The sequence below is a fragment of the Mustela lutreola genome, chromosome 13 (assembly GCF_030435805.1).
Source record: "Mustela lutreola isolate mMusLut2 chromosome 13, mMusLut2.pri, whole genome shotgun sequence".
NCBI lineage: Eukaryota > Metazoa > Chordata > Mammalia > Carnivora > Mustelidae > Mustela > Mustela lutreola.
Window position 1 is genome coordinate 252797 of NC_081302.1, and position 27024 is coordinate 279820.

General features: G+C 52.0%; 1 protein-coding gene across 1 annotated transcript in view; it reads left to right on the forward strand.

Annotated features, from left to right (window-relative positions):
• Positions 1 to 27024, forward strand: part of RASA3 (RAS p21 protein activator 3) — a 113795-nt gene that overhangs the window by 47529 nt on the left and 39242 nt on the right. Inside the window, exons 3-4 of the mRNA XM_059144535.1 lie at positions 6131 to 6234; positions 21740 to 21834. Of these exons, the coding sequence (XP_059000518.1) occupies positions 6131 to 6234; positions 21740 to 21834 (199 nt within the window). The remainder of the gene's footprint in view (positions 1 to 6130; positions 6235 to 21739; positions 21835 to 27024) is intronic.

Here is a 27024-nt window from a genome sequence, read left to right on the forward strand (position 1 = left end):
CCTTTGTGGGATCAGAGCAGCTTTCTGTCCAGGAGCTGCCCGTCCCCGGGGTGACCTGAGTCGGGGTTGGGGCTCCCACAGAGGCTCAGCATCCTTCCTCCCAAGGAGACGCAGCGTCTGATGGGAAGGGAGAGCTCTGTGGGGAAGGCTCGCGGGTGCCAGGGAGCCAGGCCACCCCGGGATTTAAAGGAGGTCTGGAGGAAGTGAGGAGAAACCCAGAGGTTTCCCGCTGCCTGAGGGCCTGTGGGGATGACTGGCAGTGGAGGCTTGTGCCTCCGAGGCTCCTTTCTGGCTCTGCGTGTCCCAGGCCTCCCTGCCGCCCATGCCTGCTGCAGAGGGAGACACGGACACTTCCGGCTCAGCGGCCCCGTGGGCCCTGCCAGCCCTTGACTCCTTGGCATTTCTCATTCATCTCCTGCGGACAGTGAGACCGTATTTGGTTTGATGAAAGTTTAATCCAGCTTTTGGTTCACAGCGTACAAGGCACATTTCATTAGCTGAGCTCTGCGCTGCTTGGAGATGGGCTGTTGCCCTTTTTGGAAGACCCGCCCTGCCAGCCAGGCTTCCTGGCCGTGTGTGGCTATGGGGTGGGCGCTGATCTCCCTCGGGGAGCCTGGACGCTCGGCCCCCAGGGTGGCCTTCTCTGTGGCATCGCCCTCTGTCAGAACGGCCCTCTCACAGAGAGGCTCGGAGTGGGGTTCCTATTCTTGGGCTGCCTTTCCATCCACCCCAAATCGGGAGCCGCCCAGGCAGCCCCGCCCCTCCGCGCCCTGCCCAGATGCTGGGAAATGGACTCTGGCGTTTGCGACAGAGCCTGAGCCCAGAGAAGACCAGGCATGCAGCTGTTTTCTCCCGAGCAGACAGTGTGGCCGCAGGGCCGGCCGCCCCGGTGGGGGTGGGGTGCTGCCCGCCTCAGCAGATGCTGGGAAATGACTCCCGGAGACTCGGCGGTTTCTGCGCGGGTCCCAGAGGAGGCCCTGTCTGAGCCCCGGGCGGCACATCTGGGCTCTGGGAGGAAGGCAGGAGGTCGGCCTGTCGGAGCTTATAGATAGATCCGCTCCGTGTTCGGCAGGACGGTTTCTTCTCTCTCTGCGAGAGTTCACTTGAGCTGCTCCCAGCAATTACCGAGGGAAAGAGCCTGCCACTCTGGCCGCCCTCCGAGGGCCTCCAAGCGGATGCGACCGCATGCATTGATCTTCTTCTGTCACACAGCAGTGTTTAAGGCAAGCCAAGTCCTGTGGGCTGCTTTTCTCTTTATTTGGAAGGAGGGTTCTGGAGCCCTGAGGCTGCGAGTGGGGCATGAGTCATGCATCTGACTGCTGCTGACCTCGGCTGGGGACAAAGAGGGGCCTGTGTGGAGAGAGACCCCGGGTTATGGCGCTAATGGGAAGGAAGGGGAGGCAGTGGCTGGGCCCCCTCTGAATTCCCCAGAAGGGAGACATTGTCTGGCCCAGCACATGGAGAGGGACGGGGAAGGGAGAGTACCTTGGTTTCCCTGCTCTCTGGGAACACGCTTCCGACTCCCCAGCTGCGAAGAGACAAGCACGGACTTCCTGTTGACCCGGGACGGGGGTGGGGCTGACCGGATGACCGGGTCGGTGTGCCCTGGGGTGGGGGCCCTCAGCAGAGGGGTGCCCGCTGCGCTGAACCCCACGTCGGCCCTCCTGCCCCAGACAGATGTCACCGCCTCCCTGGGCAGCCTTAGCTCCCAAGTGCAGGGACATGGCTGCTCTGTGCTGGGACACATTTTGGAGAAGGCAGGACTGCACGCCAGTCCTTGCCCATCGATGACAGATGGCACTGGCAGCTTCGTGGTGTTTCCAGTTGAAAAGGTGTCTCTTATCTGCTGTGTCAGTTATCCATCATCTAGTCTGTAATGCCACCTTGGGAGTTCTCAGTGGACGGCTACCCTGAACGCAAGAAGGGGGGCGTGCCTAGAACACGGGCCAGAGCGCCGCCGCGAAAGCACACGTGCCTGACTCTGAGCTGCGCCGACGACTCAAATGTTGACAACGAAGCAGGAGGTCGTTTTGCCGTCATGTGAGCCAAGTTTGTAGATGCCGGTGAGATGGTGTGTTGGTGGGCGTGTGGGCCGAATCTGTCCTCACGTTCCGGACGGTCGCACCGTGTCCCACACCGGAACCTTCCGGCGGCGAGCAGCCTTGAGCCAAGCACGTGCCTGGCGCTGCTCTGCGACAGGTGGGCAGCCGGGCACTGGCCACTCTGCTCCGGGCACCGTCAGGGTTGGGACAGGAGAGTCCCGCAGATGTGCCCGCTCAGACCTCAGGCCTGCTGGCAACTGACGTTTAATATATGTATTCGGAAAGTGATCTATGACATGATATTAAAGGAAAAAGTGAACGGTGTATGGGGATATGTAATGGAATCCTACTTTTATTTTTTTTAAAGATTTTATTTATTTATTTGACAGACAGAGATCACAAGCAGGCAGAGAGGCAGGCAGAGAGAGAGGGAAGCAGGCTCCCCGCTGAGCAGAGAGCCCGATGCAGGGCTCGATCTCCAGGACCCGGATCCCGGGATCATGACCTAAGCTGAAGGCAGAGGCTTAACCCAACTGAGCTACCCAGGCACCCCAGGATCCTACTTTTATTGTAAAAATATCTGTTTCCATCTGTATCTACTTGTGTTCTATATTCATAGATCTTCAGAGAAAAAAGTCTAGCATGTACCCTGTAATGTTAATTCTGGTTTTCACTTTCTGACATTCTTATGTATTTTTAAAATTTTGGTTTTAAAAAAATGGCTTTATTGAGATCTGATTCACATACCCTGTAAGTAACTATGGCGGGTGTGTAATTCTGTGGCTTTCAGTACGTTCGGAGCTGTGGCCGTCAGTTGTGGAGTATTTTCGTGACCCTTCACTGCCCGCTTCCTATGGCTCCAGCCACTTTCTCTCTACGTACTTGCCTTTTCGGGGGAACGTGGAGTCGCACTGTGTGTGGCCTTTTGTGGCCTGTCTCCCTGAGCACCGTGGTTTCAGTGTTCGTCCGTGACAGCAGGCGTCTGAGCTCCACACTGTCCGGGTCGACGGACCCCACTTTGTTCATCTGCGCCGGCTCTGCTGATGGACATGGGGCTTGCTGCCGCTTCTCGGCTGCTGTGAGTGCAGCCGCCAGCTCACAGGCCACAGTGTCTGTGGGGGCGTGCGTCCCCCCTGCTCTGGCCGTTTCAGGGAAGCGCTGCTGTTGCCGAGTGGCCGCACCGCTGTGCTCCTGCAGGCTCTGACTTCGCCACATCTCACACTTGTCACCCTTATTTCTAGTTACACGTTATCAGAAACATTCTTGTTCCTGCATGTTCCTTTTTTCAGCCAACAGTGGAGATCATGAAGGAGTAAGGCAGCACAGGGAGGTTCTAGGAACAGGCACCTGAGTGTGATTATGAGTCAGGGCACCCAGGGAAGCAGTGTCTTCCTGGGGCACCTCGCTCAGGGGGGCAGGGACGAGGTGGGGTCCGTGGGTGCGGGCGTCCGCAGTCGCGGCCTGCGAGGTCAGGCCCGTGCTGTGTCTGGGACTCCGTCGGCCCCTCCGGGCATGTGCTTGCCACCCAGGCTGGGCTTCCTGCTGCCACGACTCACATGTTACGTGACTCCCTGTGGTCTGGCTCTCTCCTCTGGGCTCGGGTGCCACCTTTGTGTCCTATGGCCTCTGGGGGCAGCCTTGCCCCGAGTGGCACGTCTGAGGGTATGAGTTGGGGTTCTGTGTCTCTGAAGATAATCCGTGTGTGGCCCATGTGTAACACGGGGTGATCCGGAGACTGCGATGACCTCGCAGCTCGTGTTGGTCGTGTGGCTGTGGAATTAAAGGAATCAAACCCCGGAGAGGCTTGTCTGGGGTGGGGCCCAGGGACCCGTGTTTTCTAAAACCCCGTCCCAATGGTTCTGCTTCGCGGCCTGAGCGAATTACGTCTGGCTCCGCGTGGAGAGTAGAGGAGCAGAGCCCCATGCGCGCGGATGGGGTCCCGGGAGGTGTGAGGAGAGAGCTCAGACAGAGTCACACATGGCTTTCCCTGGAGGCGCCTATGCCTGGACAAATGTGTGGGTGTGTGGCCTCCGTGTGAGGCCTGCGAGGCAGTGCTGACGTCTGCACGATGACGGCTTGGTGGCATGGCACTCTCTGCACCCTCGGACCCTCAGGACAGCAGGGTCCCCACCCCGCCCCCAGCTCTGGTCTTGCTCAGTGAGTGAGCGGCACACACGCAGCCATCCGGTGTTTCCAGACGCAGTCCTGGGTCCAACACGCTCTGCTTTGCCGCACGGCAGCTCCCTAGTGGCTCAAATGCCTTCCCCTTTGCGGCTGCTTTCTTGGGTGTTGTCCGACTCACTGTGGCCTGGTCCTACAGGACCCCAGGCCCCTGCCTGCCTCACGTGCTTCTGGATTATTCCTTCCGGTGCCCCAATAGCCCTGGGCCCTCAGGGGCCACCGTTGACTCTTCTTCGCAGCCGGCAGGTCCGCTCTGCACACTGCCGGTGCTGGGCACTGTGTCTAGACCGGTGGGCTCAGGCGGGTCTCCTCAGTGACGGTTCACATCCTCTGTTCCCACCCGTCCAGGCCGGCCCTCAGCTACTGGCCGGAGGAGACAGGTCGCCTTGGGGCCCCGGCACCTCTGTGCCCCCGTCTGTCCGCAGGTCAGCCTGCACGGCCACGGACTGTGGACACGTTGCCTCTTGATGGGGGGCTGACTGCTCTGCCTTTTCCGTATTTCGAAGGCCTGGCCCCCCTCCTCAGCCACTGCCTGGCGTGGGCTGCACCCAGCCCCTCCGCTCGGCTCCCTCTCCCTGCCTGGCCACACGAGCCGGGGCTGGGACTCCAGCAGCCTGTCTGGGCCGTGGCGGGTGGGTGGAGGCCTGCCCGTGTCCTCCGTCTATTTTCCTCATGGGTAGTGCCTCCCTCGGGCCCCGGGAAGGGTCCACGTGCTCTGTCCATTCTGGGCTCCCCAAGCCTTGCTGAGCTGATCCCGAGGGACAGAGTCGAGACGCGTGTGTGGCACCCGCTGGTGATTTTGACAGATCACGTGCCTGTGTCTGAAGACAGCGGACTATTGCTGCTGAGGCAGGTGGCGGGAGACAGACACATGGGTGACCCCATGCCATGGCACCAAGAGCACGTTCTGTGGGGCCGTGGCACTGGTCAGAGGGAGAGGCCCCGTCACCTTGGGGCCCCAGAGAAAGAACAGTGCTTTCTGACGCTGACCGCGGTGTGCCCTCTGACCTCAGAGATGCTCAGATGTGGTGGGGAGAGTCGTCTCAGGACCGGCTGGAGTGCCCCGCCATCCGTGTCCCTCGCAGGGGGTTCCATGGCCGGGAAGCACACTGTCCCCTTCTCCGCTGTTACTCCAGCCTGGCCAGGACTGCGTGATCTTCCTCCCCTAACCAGCACAGCATACCCCGTTAGCTTTCCCGACTTCGGACCTTGGCCATGGCATGTGTGGGAACGGGTAGGGTCAGAGGGTGCCGCAGGGAGTGGCGGGCCATCCTGTAACCAGCTGCAGCCGGTCGGAGGCCCTGCCCTTTCCAGCAGGTCTGCTCTCTGCACACCTCACAAGTGGACTCAGCCTGGCCCAGCCAAGCAGCTGGGGGCCTGTTTGTTGACCTTGACTGGGGTTTGTGGTTCATGTTGGGTCTCTGTGCACGGGGATGCTGGTGTGGGGTCTGTGTGCAGGGTCAACCCGTGGCCAGGGGTCCTCTCCCCAGGGACAGGTGCAGACTACAGCCCAACTTCTGGGGAAGGAGAGCAGTGGGATCTGCACCTGGCAAGCCAAGTTGGATGGACGCACGTGAAGGGAGGCCCACCCGCACGTCCCATGTGTCCTCGTGGTCCTGGAGTGTTGGGTCCAACCCGGACACACACAGCGGACTCATGCTCCCTGCGCGGAGCTCTCTGCCCGCAGCTGATCACTCCGGGTGATGGGCCTTGGGGCCGAAAGTGGGGACCACATTTGCACCCCAGCAAGCAAACCACAGTTCCGCATCGCACACGTGAGACCCGGCGTGGCGTGTTGCTAACACACGTGGGAGCATGATTCTGCATGTGCGCCCGAGGCTGGTGCTCAGTGGGCCGCCCCACACTGGCCGGCTCACCTAACGGAGTCCGTTCTGCTTGCTTCTCAGCCCCTTCTATGGAGAGGACTTCTACTGCGAGATCCCTCGGAGCTTTCGGCACCTGTCCTTTTACGTCTTCGACAGAGATGTCTTCCGCAGGGACTCCATCATAGGTGGGTACTGAGATAGGTCTTGTCTTGTTCTCTCTTCCTCATTCTGTCGTGCATGTGGCCTCTCCCCCAGCTCTCTGCCCTGAGCCCAAAGCATTCTCAGCCCGGGTTTTTGGCTGCGCTGAGCAGCTCTGGGAGGTGGCAGTGGGTACCTGGCTGGCCTGGCAGTGGTGTCCCCCATGCCCTGAATGGACTTCCTGAGCCCCGCGTAGCTGCCTGAGTGTCCCCCAGCCCGGTCAACGTGTAGAGAACTTCACAGCACGAGCTCACGAAGAAGGGCTTCAGAGTTCTCCTTCAAAGTGAGGTTATAGTGACCACCAGGCCTGTTCCCGGGTGAACAGGGTGACCCCTGTTCCCAGGGGTCAGTGTGCAGAGGACACCCCCCTTGAAATCCCCAGACCGCACCTGTCCCTGACTCTTGACAGCCCTCCGTGGGGATTGGGACGGATTGAGGTGAGACGTGTGAAGGTGCCGTGGAGTGCTCCTGGAGAGGGAGAAGCGGGGTGGGGCAGCAGAGCCTGCGAGCAAGAAGGTGCCTGGGTGTGGGCCCCGCTGGGCACTCACGTACACCACCACCTGCACGGGGCTCCGATAACGCACTCCCAACACCAGGAGGCCTCTGCCTCTGCCTTCTGACTTGGGACTGCTCCCACAGCGATGAGCTCCGGCTCGACCTCTGTCCTCTGTTGCGGAGGACCCAGCCCCTGCCCGTGCTGGTGGACCCACAGTCTCTGGGCTGAACCTGGAGCTCCACAGTTTTGTGGGGTTCCTCGGCTGATTCTCAGTCAGAAGAAAACATGTCTGAGTGCACTTAAGAGGTGCGGGAGCCTGTTCTCTGGGTGCGCTGGGACTATGTCACCGTCCTGTCCTGCAGGCGTGTCTTCAGCTGAACAAACTGGTGCAGACCAGCCAGACAGTTGTTAGGGCTCACCTGGCGTTCACACCTGCAGCCAGCCAGGGTCTCAGGTCTTCACCTCGCTTTAGATCGCGCACTGCAGACTTCACTTAGAGGCGTTGTTGGTTGGCGTCGTCGGCTGAACGTGGAGGCTGGTGGGAAGGGAGAAGTCCAGGATGTCTTCTCGTTACGGGTCTGCACCACCAGGTGGACGATGGGTGCTGGGACGTACACAGGACTGGAAAACGGTGGGGGTGGTCCTAGTGGAGGATGAGGTGGGGGAGATGGGGATGACATGGTGAAGAATGAGTTACTCATGCCAGGACAAGATACCGTCTCCTACCAAGAGCAGAAACCTATCATCACCACGTACCACCCTCTACATGCACCGGCAGCCATTCACCCTCCTGCACCATTGCTACTCACTGTCCGCCCTCCTGCATCACCAGACCACCACCATTCACCCTCCTCCTCTTCACCACCCGCTCCACCATTACCTACCGTTCATCGTCCTACATGTGGTCTCCGCATCCTGCACTGTCACGTGACACCGTTCTCCAGCCTTGTCCTGCGCCTTCACCCACCAAGTCTGTTAACCACCTTCCACCACTGTGGTGCACCACTTCCAGCCCCAAATTTGTCCCACCACCCAAAACCCACTTGGTAAACCCATAAAGCTGCACTTACTCAGATCTGTTCTAACCCCGGGCACACACTGCGCACTTTTTTGGGGAATGGAAGCATGTGACTAGGTTTTCTTCCGCCTGAAGAGGGTCACTCTGCACAGTGCTGGACAGTAGGGCAGCAGATACCAGCCCAGGTCAGGGAGGCCCTTTTTCTGCACCTGCTGGTTGGGAGGGAGCATTCTTCCTGCTGCACGAGAAGCTCCTCTTACCTTGTGTCTCCTTTGATGGGAGCCTCCTTGAGCATGTGCCCCCATGCCTGCGCTCCTAGTGCAGCAAAGGTGGGTGTGCTACCCATGACCTCTTCATCCCTGGGTGGAGGTTTGGGCTGTTTTTAGCGATTGCAAGACTTCCAGCAACGCTCTTCTGCATCTTTATATTGACACGGGATTTCATTCCTCTTAGAGGATACCTGAGAGGCAGACTGCTGGGGTATCTGCAAGATATGGAGAGATGGCAGAATCTGCCACCCTTTGGCACTGGGTTTAATTGGAGCTGAAGGCAGTTGAGAATAAGCAGACACAGGAGAAGCTATCCAGCCTGCCCAAAAAGCAGGACATGAGTTTGCGCAGAAGTTAACCACAGGGACCAACCTGGAGCCCTGTGGGGCTGGCGGTGACACTGGAGGGGTCTACGTGACCCACCTTTGTCTGCCACTGGCCCCTTCCTGCAGTTTGTGTCCTGGAAGCCCAGTGGCCTTTCCTTGGTCTGTCCCTCGTCTCTGAAAGTTTTTGTTGTTTCTGGTTAAGATGCTACAGAGGTGCAAGTTCTGGCTCACTGCTGAGTTCCCCGCCCCTGGTACATTTGAGACGTGCTCATAAATGTCCCTTGTTCTCTTGTCAGTCTCCTTTTGCAGAGTCTGAGAGAAACTAGAAGGTGAGAGGGAAAACATTTTCCCTCCGCTGCTGTGCGTGTTGACTTCTGTTAGGGACTAACAACCTTCTCCCGAGTGGCGCACCATCCTGAGCTTCCCCGGCCGCATGAGCGTCCCGGGAGCCACGCAGCGCTCAGATTGTCCGTTTTTGTTTTTAACCCACTTGTGCTGTCTTGATGTGTGTAGTATCTCATTGTGGCTTTTATTGCATTTTCTTTTTTTTCTTTTTCTTTTTCTTTTACTTGAGAGAGAGAGAGAAAGAGAGGGAGAACACAGCAGGGGGAACAGTGCAGGGAGAGGGAGGAGCAGACGCCCGCTGAGCAGGGAGCCTGACACTGGGCCTGATCCCAGGACCCTGGGACCATGACCTGAGCCAAAAGCAGACACTTAACTGACTGAGCCACCTAGGTTCCCCAAATCCCTACCCTTTGTTCTCAATTCCTATGCACATTCAAGATGAAAAACCAGATAACAATACTCTACTACTATGTTTCATCAAAGAGGAAACCCCCTCTGATTGGAGTACCAGCTCTGTTGTTAAGCTCTCCCAAGCCAGAGCCCAGGACGACCCCATTAAGAATTGCTGGGCGTGTCACGACACACGCTCCAACCAAATACAAAATGCTCCCTCCTCACTCCTCTCTGCAGTCACATCGTCCCGCAGACTAAGGTCACATGCGATGCCTCTAACCCAGCACCGCTGCTTCTCCTCCCCAGCAGTACCCTCACCCCGCTTGCTTCAGCCTCCTCTCCCTGTCTCGACGTTCTTCATGCCCATGATTTCATTTCTTGTCTAAGATATGCCCACCTGGGACCTAGTGTGGTCCCTGCAGATGTACTAAGTCTCACCTTTCGCTACAGTCTGTCAAGCTGCAGCCACATCTCGTGCACCTGCCCTCATGCTGCCGCCCTCTGCCAGGTCATCCCAGAGCAGAAGAGGAGTCATGAAACTTACTAGTAATGCTTGGGTTCACTAATCTCCAGGGGAATGATTCACAAAAAGCCCTGTCATTGGAATCCTGGGAAGAGCTTCTGCTCTAATCAAACCAGGGCTAGGTTCTAGCCTTCCTGTGACCTCGATAAACCTTACATTGCACGACCCCATCTTCCTTCTGTGCCAATTCTTCTTTCCAGTCATCAGTAGCACCACTCTGGACGATGACGCAGGAGCCAGTCAGTCTTGCTGTGCTCCCACGGCAGCCCCTTAATTACCTTCCCACTGGCAAACCCCTGTGGAAAAATAACTAGCCAAATCCTACCCTTCAAATGTGTTAACGCAGTGCGTGCTAGGATTCGTAAAAATCCATCTGTCTATCTTCTTGCCCACACACCACACAGTCCCTCATAGAACCAAAAGGGCTTTAGGTATGATAACTGCTAGAATTGGCCATAGGCATGTTGGCCCCCTAGGAAGAATTTGCTTGATGTGAAACTACCCTGTGTAATCTAATAAACATCCTAGAAGAATTATCCCACTATACTGCTTCAGCCCTACAAGACTCCACAATTATTCCTGTGTTCCCTTGCTTCAGTAGTCCTCGACGATCAAATAGCACTGCCAGTCGGCGGAACAAGGGGGCATCTGCTGTTGCTGATAGTCTCATCGTGCCTCGAGAAATACTTCCTCCCAAGATGAACTAGGTAATTTTTATTATACAAGCCTCGTAGCTTCACAATATCAACAACCCCACTGCCAGTGAAATGTGAAATCACAGTAAAAGTTATCTACTGTTGTCCAGTCTCTTCAGATGGTTGTTTGGCAAAATAGGAAACATCCTTCTGTTTGGACTGTGGGGGTGACTGGCTGGCGCAGGCGAGCATGATCTCAGGGTCATAGGTTCGAGCCCCAAGTTGGGTGTAGAGATTACTTAAAAATAAAATCTTAAGGGGTGCCTGAGGCTCAGTTAAATGTCTGACTCTTGATTTCAATTCCGTTCGTGACCTCAGGGTCCTGGGATTGAGCCCCACGTTGGGCTCTCCGCTCAGTGGGGAGCCTGCTTTCCCCTGCCTCTGTGCCTACTTGTGATCTCTCTCTCTCTGTGAAATAAATAAATAAAATCTTTTAAAAAAAAAGACCTGATTTTTTAAAAAATTTATTTATTTCAGATGGGGTGGGGAGGGGCAGAGGGATAGAGCAAGAGAGAATCTTGCTCCCTGCTGAGCAGGGAGCCTGATGTGGGGCTCGATCCCAGGACCCCGAGATCATGACCTGAGTTGAAGGCAGAGGCTTAACCCACCAAGCCACCCAAGTGCCCCAAAAAATCAAGTCTAGAGAAAATCTGGACTACAGTTCTGTATGGTACTATTAATTTTGGTATTAAGCTTCTGATGCCGTATAAAATACTCTTTCTAGGGGTGCCTCTGTGGCTCAGTTGGTCAAGCATCAGATTCTTGATCTCAGCTCAGGTCTTGATCCCAGGTCATGAGTTCAAGCCCTGCATTGGGCTCCATGCTGGGTATGGAGCCTAAATATCCAGCTTGGTTCCAGAAGTTGCTTCTTTTCCTCTTCTTCCACTTGCACGCTAATTATAGTGACCCGGGCTTCTGTATGTACTGCTCCACCCCTATGCCCTGCGATTCTTGTTTTAAAAAATTAACATATAATGTATTATTAGCCCCAGGGGTACAGGTCTGTGAACCATCAGGCTTACACACTCACCGTAGCACACACCCTCCCCAGAGTCCCCAGTGTCCCATCACCCACCACCCTATCCCCAGCCCCACCCACAGGCAACCCTCCATTCATTTTGTGAAATTAAGAGTTTCTTTTGGTTTGTCTCCCTCCCAATCCCATCTTGTTTCATTTTTTCCTTCCTACCCCCCAACACCCCCACATTGCATCTCAACTTCCTCATATCAGGGAGATCATATGATAATTGTCCTTCTCTGATTAACTAATTTCGCTCAGCATAATACCCTTTAGTTCCATCCATGTCGTTGCAAATGGCAGGATTTCATTCTTTTGATGGCTGCATAGTATTCCTTGTACATATGAACCACATCTTCTTTATCCATTCATCTGTTGATGGACATCTAGGTTCTTTCCATAGTTTGGCTATTGTGGACATTGCTGCTATGAACATTCGGGTGCACGTGCCCCTTCAAATCACTACATTTTGTATCTTTGGGGTAAATACCCAGTAGTGTGATTGTGTGTTGTAGGGTAGCTCTATTTTCCACTTTCTGAGGAACCTCCATGCTGTTTTCCAGAGTGGCTGCACCAGCTTGCATTCCCACCAACAGTGTAGGAGGCTCCCCTTTCTCCTCATCCTCGCCAGCATCCGTCATTTCCTGACTGGTTAATTTGAGCCATTCCAACTGGTGTGAGGTGGTATCTCACTGTGGTTTGGATTTGTATTTCCCTGATGCTGAGTGATGTGGAGCGTTTTTTCATGTGTCTGTTGGCTATCTGGATTTCTTCTTTGCAGAAATGTCTGTTCATGTCCTCTGCCCATTTCTTGATTGGATTATTCTTTCAGTGTTGAGTTTGATAACTATTTTGGATACTAGCCCTTTATCTGATGTGTTATTTGTGAATATCTTCTCCCATTCTGTCAGTTGTCTTTTGGTTTTGTTAACTGTTTCCTTTGCTGTGCAGAAGCTTTTGAACCTGATGAAGTCCCAGTAGTTCATTTTTGCCCTTGCTTCCCTTGCCTTTGGCAATGTTTCTAGGAAGAAGTGGCTCCAGCTGAGGTCAAAGAAGTTGCTGACTGGTTTCTTCTCCAGGATTTGGATGGATTCCTGTCTCATGTTGGGGTCCTTCATCCATTTTGAGTCTATTTTTGTGTGTGGTGTAAGGAAATGGTCCAGTTTTATTCTTCTGCATGTGGCTGTCCAATTTTCCCAACACCATTTATTGAAGAGTCTGTCTTTTTTCCATTGGACATTCTTTCCTGCTTTGTCGAAGATTAGTTGACCCTAGAGTTGAGGGTCCATTTCTGGGTTCTCTATTCTGTTCCATTGATCTGTGTGTCTTTTTGTGTCAGTACCATGCTGTCTTGATGATGAGAGCTTTGTAATAGAGCTTGAAGTCTGGAATTGTGATGCCACCAACTTTGGCTTTCTTTTTCAATCTTCCTCTGACTATTCGAGATCTTTTCTGGTTCCATATAAATTTTAGGATTATTTGTTCCATTTCTTTGAAAAAAAAAATTGATGGGATTCTGATAGGGATTGCATGAAACGTGTAGATTGCTTTAGGTAGCATAGATATTTTCACAATATTTATTCTTCCAATCCATGAGCATGGAACGTTTTTCCATTTCTTTGTGTCTTCCCCAATTTCTTTCATGAGTACTTCATAGTTTTCTGAGTACAGATTCTTTGCCTCTTTGGTTAGGTTTATTCCTAGGTATCTTATGGTTTTGGGTGCAATTGTAAATGGGATTGACTCCTTAATTTCCCTTTCTTCTGTCTTGTTGTTGGTGTATAGAAATGCAACTGATTTCTGTGCATGGATTTTATATCCTGACACTTTACTGAATTCCTGTACAAGTACTAGCAGATTTGGAGTGGAGTCTTTTGGGTTTTCCACATAAACTATCATATCATCTACAAAGAGGGAGAGTTTGCCTTCTTCTTTGCCGATTTGGATGCCTTTTATTTCTTTCTATTGTCTGATTGCTGATTCTAGGACTTCTAGTACTATGTTGAATAGCAGTGGTGATAGTGGACATCCCTGCCGTGTTCCTGACGTTAGCAATGGGGTTTTCCCCCATTGAGAATGTTATTCGCTGTGGGTTTTTCATAGATGGCTTTGATGATATTGAGGTATGTACCCTATATCCCTACACTGTGAAGAGTTTTGATCAGGAAGGGATGCTGTACTTTGTCAAATGCTTTTTCAGCATCTATTGAGAGTGTCTTGTGGTTCTTGTTCTTCCTTTTATTAATGTATTGTATCACAGTGATTGATTTGCGGTTATTGAACCACCCTTGAAGCCCTGGAATAAATCCCACTTGGCCGTGGTGAATAATCCCTTTAATGTACTGTTGGGTCCTACTGGCTAGTATTTTGGTGAGAATTTTTGCATCTGTGTTCATCAGGGATATTGGTCTGTAATTCTCCTTTTTGATGGGGTCTTTGTCTGATTTTGGGATCAAGGTAATGCTGGCCTCATCAAATGAGTTTGGAAGTTTTCCTTCCATTTCCATTTTTTGGAACAGTTTCAGGAGAATAGTTGTTAATTCTTCTTTAAATGTTTGGTAGAATTCCCCTGGGAAGCCATCTGACCCTGGGCTCTTTTTTATTAGAGGTTTTTGATGACAGCTTCAATCTCCTTACTGGTTATGGGTCTGTTCAGATTTTCTCTTTCTTCCTGGTTCAGTTTTAGTAGTTTATACATCTCTAGGAATGCATCCATTTCTTCCAGATTGTCAAATTTGCTGGTGTATAGTTGTTTATAATATGTTCTTATAATTGTTTGTATTTCTTTGGTGTTGGTTGTGATCTCTCTTCTTTCATTCATGATTTTATTTATTTGGGTCCTTTCTCTTTCTGTTTTGATAAGTCTGGCCAGAGGTTTATCAATCTTATTAAGTCTTTCAAAGAACCAGCTCCTTGTTCCGTTGATTTCTTCTTTTGTTTTGTTTTGTTTTGTTTGGTATCTATTTCATTGATTTCTGCTCTGACCTTTATTATTTCTCTTCTCTTCCTGGGTTTAGGCTTTCTTGCTGTTCTTTGTGCCGCTCCTTTAGGTGTAAGGTTAGGTTGTGTACTTGAGACCTTTATTGTTTGTTGAAAAAGGCTTTTATTGCTATATACTTTCCTCTCAGGACTGCCTTTGCTGTGTCCCACAGATTTAGACAGTTGTGTTTTCATTATCATTTGTTTCCATGAATTTTTAAAATTCTTCTTTAATTTCCTTGTTGACCCATTCATTCTTTAGTAGGATGCTCTTTAGCACCATGTATTTGAGTTCTTTCCAACATTCCTGTAAAGTTCCTTTCCTTTAAAGTTTCCTCTAAAGAAAGAAATTGAGTTCTAGCTTCAGAGCATTGTGGTCTGAAAATATGCAGGGAATGATCCCAGTCTTTTGGTACCGTTTGAGACATGATTTGTGACCCAGAATGTGATCTATTCTGGAGAATGTTCCATGAGCACTAGAGAAGAATGTGTATTCTGTTGCTTTCGGATAGAATGTTCTGAATATATCTGTGGTGTCCATCTGGTCCAGTGTGTCATTTAAGGCCTTTATTTCCTTGTTGATCTTTTGCTTGAATGATCTGTCCATTTTATTGAGGGGGGGGAGTGTTAAAGTCCCCTACCATTATTGTATTACTATCGATGTATTTCTTTGATTCTGTTATTAATTGGTTTATATAGTTGGCTGTTCCCATGTTAGGGGCATAGATATTTTAAATTGTTAGATCTTCTTGTTGGACAGATCCTTTAAGTATGATATAGTGCCCTTCCTCATCTCTTATAGTCTTTGGCTTAAAATCTAATTTATCTGATATAAGGATTGCCACCCTAACTTTCTTTTTACGTCCATTAGCATGGTAAATTGTTTTCTACCCCCTCACTTTAAATCTGGAGGTGCCTTTGGATCTAAAATGAGTTTCTTATAGACAGCATATTGATGAGTTTGGGTTTGTTTTTTATCCATTCTGATACCCTATGTCTTTTGTTTGGGGCATTTAACCCATTTACATTCAGGGTAACTATTGAGAGATATGAATTTAGTGCCATTGTGTTGCCTTTAAGGTGACTGTTACTGTATATTGTCTCTATTCCTTTCTCGTCTACTAGTTTTAGGCTCTCTCTTTGCTTAGAAGACCCTTTCAATATTTCCTGTAGGGCTAGTTTGGTGTTTGCAAATTCTTTTAGTTTTTGTGTATCCTGGAAGCTTTTTATCTCTCCTATTTTCAACAATAGCCTAGCTGGATATAGTATTCTTGGCTGCATGTTCTTCTCACTTAGTGCTCTGAATATACATACCATGCCAGTTCTTTCTGGCCTGCCAGGTCCCTGTGGATAAGTCTGCTGTCAGTCTAATATTTCTACCATTGGATGTTATAGACTTCTTGTTCCGAGCTACTTTCAGGATTTTCTCTTTGTCACTAAGACTTGTAAGTTTTACTATTAGATGATAGGGTGTGGACCTATCTTATTGATTTTGAGGGGGTTTGTCTGTACCTGCTGGATGCTTGTTCCCTTTGCCATATTAGGGAAATTCTCTACTATAATTTGCACCAATATACCTTTGACCCCCTCTCTCTTACTTCTTCTTCTGGAATCCCAATTATTCTAATGTTGTTTCATCTTATGGTATCACTTATCTCTCGAATTCTCCCCTCGTGGTATACGAGTTGTTTGTCTTTTGCTCAGCTTCTTTATTCTCCGTCATTTGGTCTTCTGTATCACCAATTCTCTCTTCTGCCTCATTCATCCTAGCAGTAAGAGCCTCCATTCTTGATTGCATCTCATTAATAGCTTTTCTGATTTCAGCTTCTTCAGATTTTGGTAATTTTATTTCTCCAGAAAGGGCTTTTATTTCTCCAGATAGCATTTCTCTAATATCTTCCATGCCTTTTTTGTGCCCAGCTAGCATCTTGAGAATCATCATTCTGAACTCTAGGCCTGAGATACCACTAATGTCCACATTGATTAGGTCCCTAGCCATTGGTACTGCCTCTTGTTCTTTTTTTTTTTTTTTTTTTTTTTGGTGGAGAGTTTTTCCGCCTTGTTATTTTATCCAGATAAGAATATATGAACGAGAGAATAAAATACTTAAAGGGTGGCAAAGACCCCAGAAAAATGTACGCTAACCAAATCAGAGGAGACAGCAAATTTCGGGGAGAAGAAAGGGAGAAAAAAGGAAATAAAAATTAAAAATTAAAAATTAAGATAGACAGATAGATCGATATCTATCTGTCTATCTATCTATATCTATATATATATGACTGGTGAATAGAGCAGAGCCACTCACTTTATTTTGGATATATTTTGGTCTCTTAGAAGAAACTATCTCCCAAAATTTTAAAGAAAGTAAAACTTATATATATATATATATATATATATATATATATATATATACACAAAAAAATAAGGGTAAACACGATGAAGGGATAGAATATGACTGTAAAGAAGAAATTTTTTTTTAAAAATTCTTAAAAAGGAATTGATAAGATAAGTTGGTTGGAAAAAGAAAGAAAAAGAAAGTGGAGAGAATTTGCTCAGGCTGGAGACTAGAAGAAAAGCCATGTGCTAGATTAGGGTATATTTTGATCTATTAGAAGACGTTGTATCCTGAAATTTTTTAGAAGAAAAAAAACCCTATGTGTGTACAAAAAATAAAGTTAGTTAAAATGAAGGATAAAATATGACCACAATAATGAAGTTTAAAAACATTTTTTAGAAAGGTATTGTTAAGGTAAACTAGTTAGAAAATGTTAAAAGAGGAAAGAGGAAAAGTAAAAAAAAAATTAAATAAGAAAAAATAAAATGAAAAAAATTTAATTATCTTTGCAATACTAAGGAATCCTGGGGAGAAAGCCACAAATTCTGTGTGTTGCTTTCCCCAGCTCTGGAATTCTGCTGTTCTCCTTGATCGGTGAGCTTGGTCTTGGCTGGATGTTCTTGCTGATCTTCTGTGGGAGGGGTCTATTGCCATGATTCTCAAATGTCTTTGCCTGAGGTGCAACAGTACCACCCTTGCCAGGGGCTGGGCTAAGTAATCTGCTTTGGGTTCACTCTCAGAGCTTTTGCTACCTGAATGCTTTCTGTTGCGCTTTGTAGGATGGGAATGAAGATGGTGGCCTCCCACTCTCTGGCAAGAGGAGCCAAGAGCTTGCCCCCCCCCCCAGTGCACCCTCAGAGAGAGGCAGTCAGTCCCTCTCATCTCCCTGGTCTCTGGCTGCGCTCAGAACTCATCCAGCCTGTGACCGAGCGTCTCTGTCTCTGGCACACAGCCCTGTTTGGAGTCTCCAAACCCAGCAGATCCCTGCCACTCTTCCAGGGGCATCTCCCCAGATCTGCCACTTGTGGAGTCCCTGCTCAAAAAGCAGTGGTCTGACTGTGCTACGGATCACAGTTTAAGGTAACCCCGAGCTGAGAGCTCACTCCTTGGCTCCGTCTCTGCAGCCGGCTTCCTTGCTCTGATACCTGCAAGGTCTGCCAAACTCAGGCACCCCGGGTCTTTGTGTGACCCCACGGGACCTGAGACCACGCTGTCTCCGTGAGGGCTCCACCCCCCATTTAGCCTCTGGAGCAACATCCCTCCGTGGAGCCGACTTCTGAAAGTTTGGATTTTGTGCTCCGCTGCTCCGCTGCTTGCTGGGAGCTGGCCCCTCCCCCATAGTCGATCTTCCCATCGCTTTGGACTCACTTCACATGTCCTACCATCCAGAAAGTGGTCAATTTTCTGTTCCTAGAATCGCTGCTCTTCTTCTCTTTGATCTCCTGTTGAGTGTGTCGGTGTTCAGAATGGTCTGATAACTGTCCAGCGATCGGCCTCGAGCTCGGTCTGCTGCTACTCCGCCATCTTGACTCTTTTATTGCATTTTTTGGTGAGGAATGAGGAGCGTTTTCATTTGTTAATTGTCTGTACCTGTTCTTTGGTTAATTGTCCAAATCTTTGTCCTTTTAATTGTTTTATTATGGAGTTTTAAAAGTTTTTTGTGTATTCTGGATACAAGTTCTCCATGAGATGCTTGTTTTACAAATATGTTCTTCCTCTTTGTTATTTTCATTTTCTTACTAGTGTTTCTCAAAGCCCAGAAGTCTTCAATTTTGATGAAGTCCAGCTTGTCAGAATTCTTTTATAGCTTGTATTTTGGAGTCATAGCTAAGAAATCTTTGCCTACTCCAGGGTTATAGAGTTTTTTTCTATCTTCTCTCTCTCTCTCTCTATTTTTTTTTTTTTTTAAGGAAAGCTTATGGTTTTGTCTCCTACATTTAGATCTGTGTCAGGTGAATTGTACTTCTGACACAGAGTTCATTTTTCTCCTTATAAATGTCAGTTGTACCAGCGTTTTTTATGCAAAATTTTCCTTTCTCCATTGAATTACCTTGGTGCCTTTTTGAAAATCACCCAACTTTATGCATCTGGGTCCTCTCTTGCTTCCCTAGCCTCTTGCACCCACCTGTACCCCTTTCCTGATACCCGTGGCCTCAGCACTTGTGGCCTTTGCCAGGCTCAAGTCAGTGGTGTGAGCCAACTCTGTTCTTTTCCAAGCTTGTTTTGCTATTCTAGGTCCTTTCAGTTTTTACTTATATTTTTAAATCAGCTTCTCAATTTCCAAAACCACTGAGATTGCACAGGTATATAGACTAAGTCGAGGGAGAATTAACATCTTAACAAAATGGACTCTTCAGACCCTCCAATGGGGCATGTGCTTGGTCTTCCTAAATCTCTCTCATCAGTGTTTGTGATGTTTTCAGCTTATGCATCTGGCATATGTAATTTACATTTTTCCTATGTTATGTTTTCGATGGGGTAGATGAAGATTTTTTAAGTTAGCACACCAGAGGCACAAGCCATCAAAGCATCCTTTTGTGGAGTTTCTATTGTTGTTGTTGTTGTTTTTAAATTTTAGTCCTTGTTTTCATTGCTTGTATGCACAAATAATGACTGATTTTACGTATGGGCTTTGTGTTTTGTAGTCCTGCTGAACACACCTGAGCTAGCTTTTCGTGTAGATTTTCCTGTAGATTCTGTGAGTAAGACCCTATTTCTTCCTTTCCTTTCTTCATGGCCTTTCCTTGGGGCCATGCCCTCGCAGGTCACCAGCTGGAACTGGAACCCGTCTACAGGCGTCTCTACCCCTTCTTGTCTTGGGAGACATCTGTTTGTCTCTCATTGAGTCTGACCTTAGCCAGCCTTCCTGCAGCTTTCACCCCCACCCCCCAGGGCTGGTCCCCACGTCACCTGCCTCTGGTGTGCTCCTTGGCACACTCTCTCTTCTGAGCTGACCTTGAAGGCAGGAGGTTTTCCTGTGTGTAGGCGGGCAGCACCACCTCTGTCCAAGTGAGACAGTGAGGCCCAGAGTGGTTTGGTGACCTTTGGGTGTCCCTCGGAGAGATTGGGACATGTTTGAGTAGTTATTACAGTTCATAGATCAGGTGTTCTCTCCAAACAACATTGAGAAATACTAACATATGTGTTTAAAAAGTACACATTTGTATACTAAGTGATGGTATATAAGTTGTGGGGTTTGTACAGACGTTGAACATGCAGTTCCTCCCTGTTTCAGCTAAAGCTCATAACAGTTCAGTGACGTAACATTTCTTTTTTTTTTTTTTTTTAAGATTTTATTTATTTATTTGATAGACAGAGATGACAAGGCAGAGAGGCAGGCAGAGAGAGAGGAGGAAGCAGGCTCTCCACGGAGCAGAGAGCCCGATGCGGGGCTCGATCCCAGGACCCCGGGATCATGACCTGAGCCGAAGGCAGAGGCTTAACCCACGGAGCCACCCAGGCACCCCCAGTGACTTAACATTTCTGATCTCAAATATAATCCTCTTATCCAGACGAGCGAATCACAGTCTGAAGATTTCTTTATCTTTTTCAGTGAAATATGTTGCCCAATTCAATTCCAAGAACTTTTTTCATGTGGCTTTATTCCCTTGAGACTTAAAAACCACATTCCCAGTGGGGGCAAAAGGGCGGCGGTTACGGGGGCTGCCAAGAAGGAAGAACAGTCTTCCCTCAGCGGGGGGTGTGCTGAGGGTGGTGAGAAGCGGTGGGGAGGCCGGGGCTGGGGCAGGGAGGACCGAGGCCCGGCAGAAGCAGGGGTCCTGCGGGAGCCATAGGCCCTGTGACGTGGCTCTGCTGGAGGAAATCCCACGCGGCCTGTAGGCGGGGCTTCTCTGCGCATGTCTGTGGGGTGTCCTCCACGGACTGTGTCCGCTACGTTGTCCGCGCCCGCCTCCCTCGCGCTCTGCCTCCCTTCATGTCCACCTGCCGGCTGCGAGCAGTGGCTTTGACGTGTCTTGCAGTCTGTGGCGTCAGGGACTCTGGTTCCAGGAGGAACCAGAACCAGGCTCTGTGGCTCCTGGAGGGGAGAGCCGAAGTGGCAGGTCCAGGTGGGCAGGGGGGACACAAGTACTCACCTTACCAACGAGCCCTCATGGGGTGATCCCAGGGTCCTTCCCAAGGCTGTTTGGTGGCTTGGAAGTGTGAGGTTCCTTCTGTTGGAGAGTGTGAAGGATGGGAATTGTGGCTCCACCAGCAGGGAGATGGGGCCTGACGGCAGTGACAGTGGGAGCCAGTCCGTCGTCCTAACCCCCAGGCCCAGCCCTCTGCCTGTGGAATGGCTTTTCTGTACGCATGTTGCTATCCGAAGCCCATCTGTGCCTCATGGGTAGGTCTCCCGGGGTCTGGAGGGCGGAGGTCGTCCGGCTGAGCTCTTGGAACAAGATGGAAACCCGTCAGGGAGGTAACATTGCTCTCTACCCACCGAGGTTCTCCGGCAGGGCCTGTAACATCGGGAGGAGGGAATGGTTTCTTCACGCCCGCAGGTCGTGGCAGGCAGGAGACATCTCCCTGACCAGGACCTCAAAGAGGTGGCCGGACTTGGGCAGAGGAGCAGTCCACACCCAGAGAAGTGACCGACGAGGGGAGAGGTTTTAGGCTTCCCAGGGCAGCAGGCTGTGGGGAGTGAGCACGGGGGGGTGAGTGCGGTCAGGTTCGTCCGTGCAGGACTGTCTTGGGCAGCTGACTTCTTCATGGAACAGCCCCCGGGAGAGGGTCCACGGCGGCCCTCCATCCTCACCAGTTCCGTGTGGGGGCAGCTCTGGGAGGGCCTCTTTCGCACCTGCTGGTTCTCATTTGCCTCCAGCTCAAAGTGGCCTATTTTGGGGTGTGCTGTGCTGAGCTCCCAAGGACCCGACAGAATGGCAGCCTTTTCTCCTAAAACCTCGTGCGGAGCAGAACGGGCTGCGGCCCCAGCCAGGTCCCACGAGAGGCCTTCCCGATGAGACGTGGCCGCTGGCGGTCTTCTGGAAGGAAGGCAGCGGTGTGAGCAGCGGGCACCGGTCATGGAGAGAGTCCTGCGTGCTCTGTGGGACCTCTTCCGCCTCGTGACCGCTGGTCTTCTGCGTCTGTGTTGCAGGGAAGGTGGCCATCCAGAAGGAAGACTTGCCGAAGTACCATAACAGGGACACTTGGTTCCAGCTGCAGCACGTGGACGCCGACTCGGAAGTGCAGGTGAGCCCCGCGGGGCCCCGTGGGGTGGAGGGACGTCCGTCCTCATGGGACGGCACTTGGCAAGTCCTCTGACACCAACACAGGCCTGTTGGCTTTGTGTGTCTCTTGGTTATCTTCACACTTCGCCACGCGTGGTGGAAACGGCTTTAGAAATATGCAACAAGGACAGTAATTACCCATAACTGAAGTGAGGCTTGGGCCGGGAGCGAGGAGGGAGCCAGAGGGGCCTGCCCGCATGTCCAGCCCCGACACGCAGTGGATGAGCATTTGCAGTGAACAGAAGTGACCAGTACCTGAGCTTCCCATTGTCTGAAGCGTCCCCAGGGCTCGCCTGGGCCGTGTATCACTGGGACAGAGAAGGGGGCCTCCCCTGGCAGAGGAGACTGGGGGACCCCAGTTCCCACCCTCCCTTCCCTGTGTTCGGGGCACTGCCCATGCCCAGCATCTGGGACAAAATCTCTTGGGAGGGTGAGCCTGGTTATGTGGCTCCCAGCCGAGCTCCTCATGCCCTGCTGGTGTCTAGAGCCCAGGACGGGAGCCCTGATCCATAGCACAGTGCCCTGACGTCACATGAGATGTTCATCTGTGGTCCCGTGAGTTGCCAGGGTGTGGGCAGGGGTGCGAAACCCAGCCCAGGGCCTGGCACCAGCAGGCCATGCTCAGAGCCAGCAGTGGTCCCTGGCAAGCCCGTGTCCTCCGCTGTGAGTACCAGATGGTGCTCCATGCAGCAGAAGCCCCGACGTCGGTGGCCCATGAGGCCTGCCTCCGCCCCGCCTGCTGCACCTGCCCCCAGGCACCTGTCTAGCTGCTTGCCCTCCGCCTCCTGGGAGACCCTCAGGCTCAGCAGAGGTCTGGGGGGGAGGGCAGAGCACGTGGGGCTCCTGGGATCAAGCCACACACTCGGAGAGAGAAGCAGCTCTAGGGAAGGGTTGAGGAGCTGAGCCAGAGACGTTGTCACGTGCCGCACACGGAGTTCTAGCCGTGGGGCTCACGTGTGCTGCAGAAATGAGCGGACGGGACAGTTCCCACGGGATCGGCGCCTGTGCCGGGACAAGAGCAGTTGCCGCAGCGATGACGGCACAGCGAGCTGCGCCCGCTCGGTCTGCAGGAGGAGGGGCCGGGGGTCGTGAGTGCCATGACATGGGGCATTCCTGCCTTTTGTTCTGGTGCCATTCCCGTCCCTCTGGTTCTGCAGGGGGACAGCCCCAGCGCTGTGATGAGCTTGTGGGTGTCTCCTCTGGCAGCCTGCCTCAGTGTCCTTACCACGCTCGCCACAATGTCCCCTCTGATCAAAGTCGGATGTCACATCGCGTGTGACTTGCCTTTCTTCTCGCCTTGTTCGTAAACTTAACTTGGAATTTTGAAATGGCTTCGGTTTCATGGGAAGTAGCAAAACCTGGTGCGCAGGGAAGAGCGATGAGCAAACACATGCTCTCCTGTCTGTACCTCGAGAGCGCACTGCGGAAAGGCTGTGTTCCTCTACCTGTTCTCCCTGTGGCAGCATCCAGCTTGTGCTGCAGCTGGGGCACAGACATTCCGGTGATCCGCAGACCTCATGAAGGTCTCCAGTTTTCCATGTTTGCACACGTGCCAGTGTGCGAGCGTGCACAGCTGTGCACCAGTGCATGTGCAGTCCACATGTGTGCCTGTGTCCGACGGGCTCCACGCGTGCACCCGGGTACCACACGTGTGTTGTGCATGCACCTGGGCAGGCCTGTTGCGTGTGTGCACATGTTCCCGCATGGGTACTGAGTGTGTGCACGTGTGCCGTACATGCGTGTCCTGTGTGCTCTGTCACATGTGTAGGTCTGTGTAACCACCGCTGCAGTCAAGATGCAGAACCACTCTGCCGCCACAAAACTTACAAACGGGGTGTGCACTGGTTGTACACTGTGTGATATTTGGGCTGCATCCACCTGATGTGTTTCGTGTGCCTGTGGATAAGGTCCTTGTCTGATTCCTACCATCTTTGAGATGGGCTGCTGTTTCAGCTGGGTTGGTGTCCTAGGAATACGAATTCTGAGTCGTAAACAGAGAGTGGGTGTTTCCAGGACTCTGAAGACAGGAGGAGGGACGGTGTGGCCTCGGGTGGCCTGCCGAGTCCTGGGCCCTATGCAGGTGGCTCCTTCCCAGAGTGCCGGCTGAGGAAGTGGCCGTCCCGCAGAGGGAGCAGAACTGCCCTGGGTTCAGGCTGCCTTGAACAGTGCATTATAGTCTTTCCCTACAGCTGTCTTTTCTTCCTAAAATGTCACATTTACGGTTTCGGAAGGGCAGAGGATGGCATATGGTTTCATGAATCCATCTGTTCTGTCATTGACAGTGAAAGGCATATGTCAGAAAGAAAGTGTCACAAAACTGGGGCCAGTGAGAGATGGAGTCACTGCGGTGGGAAAATGTGATTTAAAGAACTTCTTCCTTCTGTAACCGATATTTTTAAAAGTCTCTGGAAAATCACTTTATTAAAAAGAATTGGTTGCTGTGTTCTATCCCTGACCCTGGGTGTGTAGTAAGAGAACAAGGAGGTTTAGAGGGAGGTCTTCCTTGGTATCGAAATGGGGAGGTGACGGTCCCCCACCCATACGGAGCAGGCCTGGGGGTCCTTCCCCAGCTCCTCCGAGGACGTCCGGCTGAGCTCTGCTGTGAGCTCTTCTGTTTTAGTAGACCTGCTGGGAAGGGCCGTGGGCTCTGACAGCAAACTTTCCGTAGCGGGACGGGGAGTTCTGGGAGCCGCGTCTGCCCTGTGTGTCTGACGGTCCTCCTGTCTTTGCCCACAGGCTACATCTGTAGGTGTCTGCATGTACAAGGACCCAGCTCTGAATCTTTCTGCAGGGTTAGGGGATCGAGGGAGTCAAGGGCCGGCTGGACCTCTGTACTCCTCCATGCATCATTTCTGACCTATTCTCTCGTCTTCAGTGTTCACTGAGGTCTTGCTGCTCTTGGCGCCAAGGTCCAAGTGCTCAGTGGTCTGGGTCCCTGTGCGCTGACCCCTACCCCGGCCCTGAGGCCCATGCAGACCAGGGCTTGATGGGCCAGGGAGGGTGGGCCCTGCTGCTGTGACCACAGACCCTCTCTGCAGGCCCGGATCTGAAGCTTTTCTGAGAAAAATGTATGGGAGCCACCGGTGCTTTTTTCGTATGTGTGCTGCCGAAGCAAGCACAGCTGGTGCTTTTTTCTCTTTAAGTTACTAAACCTATTTTTCAAGCGATTTTATGTTTGCAGGAAATTGAGTAGAAAATGGAAGGAACTCTCAAGTCCTTGCCTCACCTGGTCTGTGGCTGAGACCGCGTGCTGCGTTCACGACAGCTGCTGCGCGACATGGTCAGAGGCTATGCGCCCCAGGGTCAGGCAGGGGCGGGGTCCCACCTGCAGAGTCCTGTGGGGTGGCCCTGTGGGGTTACCAGAGACGACCCCTCTCTTGTTCTGCTATTTGTTTCCTAGTTAGCTTGTCTAGAAGGTGAATCGATTTTATGATTCTGTTATGTCTTTTTTCTGCTCACTTTGGATTTAGTTTGGTCTCCTCCTAGACTCCTTACATTATTTTCTTTAGAGAATTTGCGTATTTATTTGGTAGAGTGAGAGGGGATGTACGAATGGGATGAGGGGCAGAGGGAGAAGCAGGTCCCCGCCACGCAGGGAGCCCCACACGGGACTCCATCCCAGGACCCCGGGATCATGACCTGAGCTGAAGGCAGTCGCTTCCCCGACGGAGAGCCCAGGCGCCCTGAGATCCCTTACATTATTAGTGAGGTTAGATCTCTCCGACCTGCGTGGCTGCTGCTGTAAAGTCCCCATAAGCACTGCTTTCGCAGCGGCCCACGTGCTGTGATGAGTTTTATTTTCATTTTCACTTATGAAAAGAAATGAGCTGAAAATATCTCTCAGTTTCTCCTGAGACGTTTTTGGGCTTGGTCGTTTGGAAGTTTGCTGGTTCACCTTCAGATACTGGGTGATGAAGCTGTCTTTCTGCCCTGACTTCCCGCTTCCTGTGCGTTCTCCCGAGAGCGGCTGCCGTGTGATGCGCCTCCCGGTGCGAGCCGCTGTCTGTGCCGCAGGACGGGGAGCCCCAGGTGGCCGCCGGAGCAGGGGTGGGCGGGGGTTCGCCTCCCAGTTGCTAGCCATTCGCCTTAAGTAAAAATGGGAAAAACTACCAAATCAGCCTTTTTCAATGCACCAGCCTAAGACTGTTTTCTCCTCAGAGAAGCTGAGTGTCTGTGCTGCGCCTGGGCTCTGGGCGCCGCCCCTCCCCCCCAGCTTAGCACGTTGGGGCCAGAGCCTTCGAGGGCAGAGGGCAGGTTTGTGGGTTTCGAAGCTGTGCAGAGGTCGAGCTGGAAAACCCGCATTTCCTGCCGCCCTGCGGTGGCGGGTGTGGCCCCGGCCCCAGCACCCTGCCCCCTGGGTGTTGGCGTTTGTGGCGGGCTTGTTTGTGAGCAAGCTGGCGTGTCCCCCACAGGGCACGGGACACGCCCAGACCCTCCATCCGCTGCGCAGCGACTCGTGGGAACTTCTGAGCCGCAGCCATATTGGGGCGCCTGGGGGCCGGGGGCAGGGGCGTCCTCTCCATGCCGGCGGTGTCTGGGTGGTTAGGGTCACCGCCCACCCTCCTCTCCCAAATCTGCAGAATGTAGTGACCCGGGCCTGAGTGCAGAGTGTCTGCCTCTCCGCTGGCAAGGGCTCGCCCTCGGGAGGAAGCGGCAGCCATGGGGTTCGCTGCCGTGGGTGCCTTCTCCTCCCGGTGGGGGACAGGAAACGCGCCGCGGGTCATCCACGGCGGGGGTCCGTCTGGCCCAGACACGCGCTCTCGCTTCTCAGAGCCCGTCAAAAATAGGCCCTGTCCCTGCAACGGCTGTGGCCAGCCTGAAAATGAAGGCGGAAGAGAGCCAGGCCCAGCGTGCGGGAGGGCACCACTGGAGGACACAGGCTTTCCAGGAGCCCATGTGGACAGGCCTTTGCTCTGCTCTTTGATCTGCAGCCTTCACTGGCACTGGGTTGTAGAGGACAGGCTGTCTGCCGCCCAGCCGCAGCGTCCCCCCTGGAGCCAAAGGACAGCAGCGCCTGCTCCGTGCGATGCTTCGGGAAGCCTGGAGCCTGGCCTGGCCGCGTGAGGGGTGCTGTGGGCCGCAGGGCTGTGTGTGCTCTTGCGGCAGGGTTGGCGGACACTGAGGGTCCCTCGCATGGGCTGGGTGGGCCCAG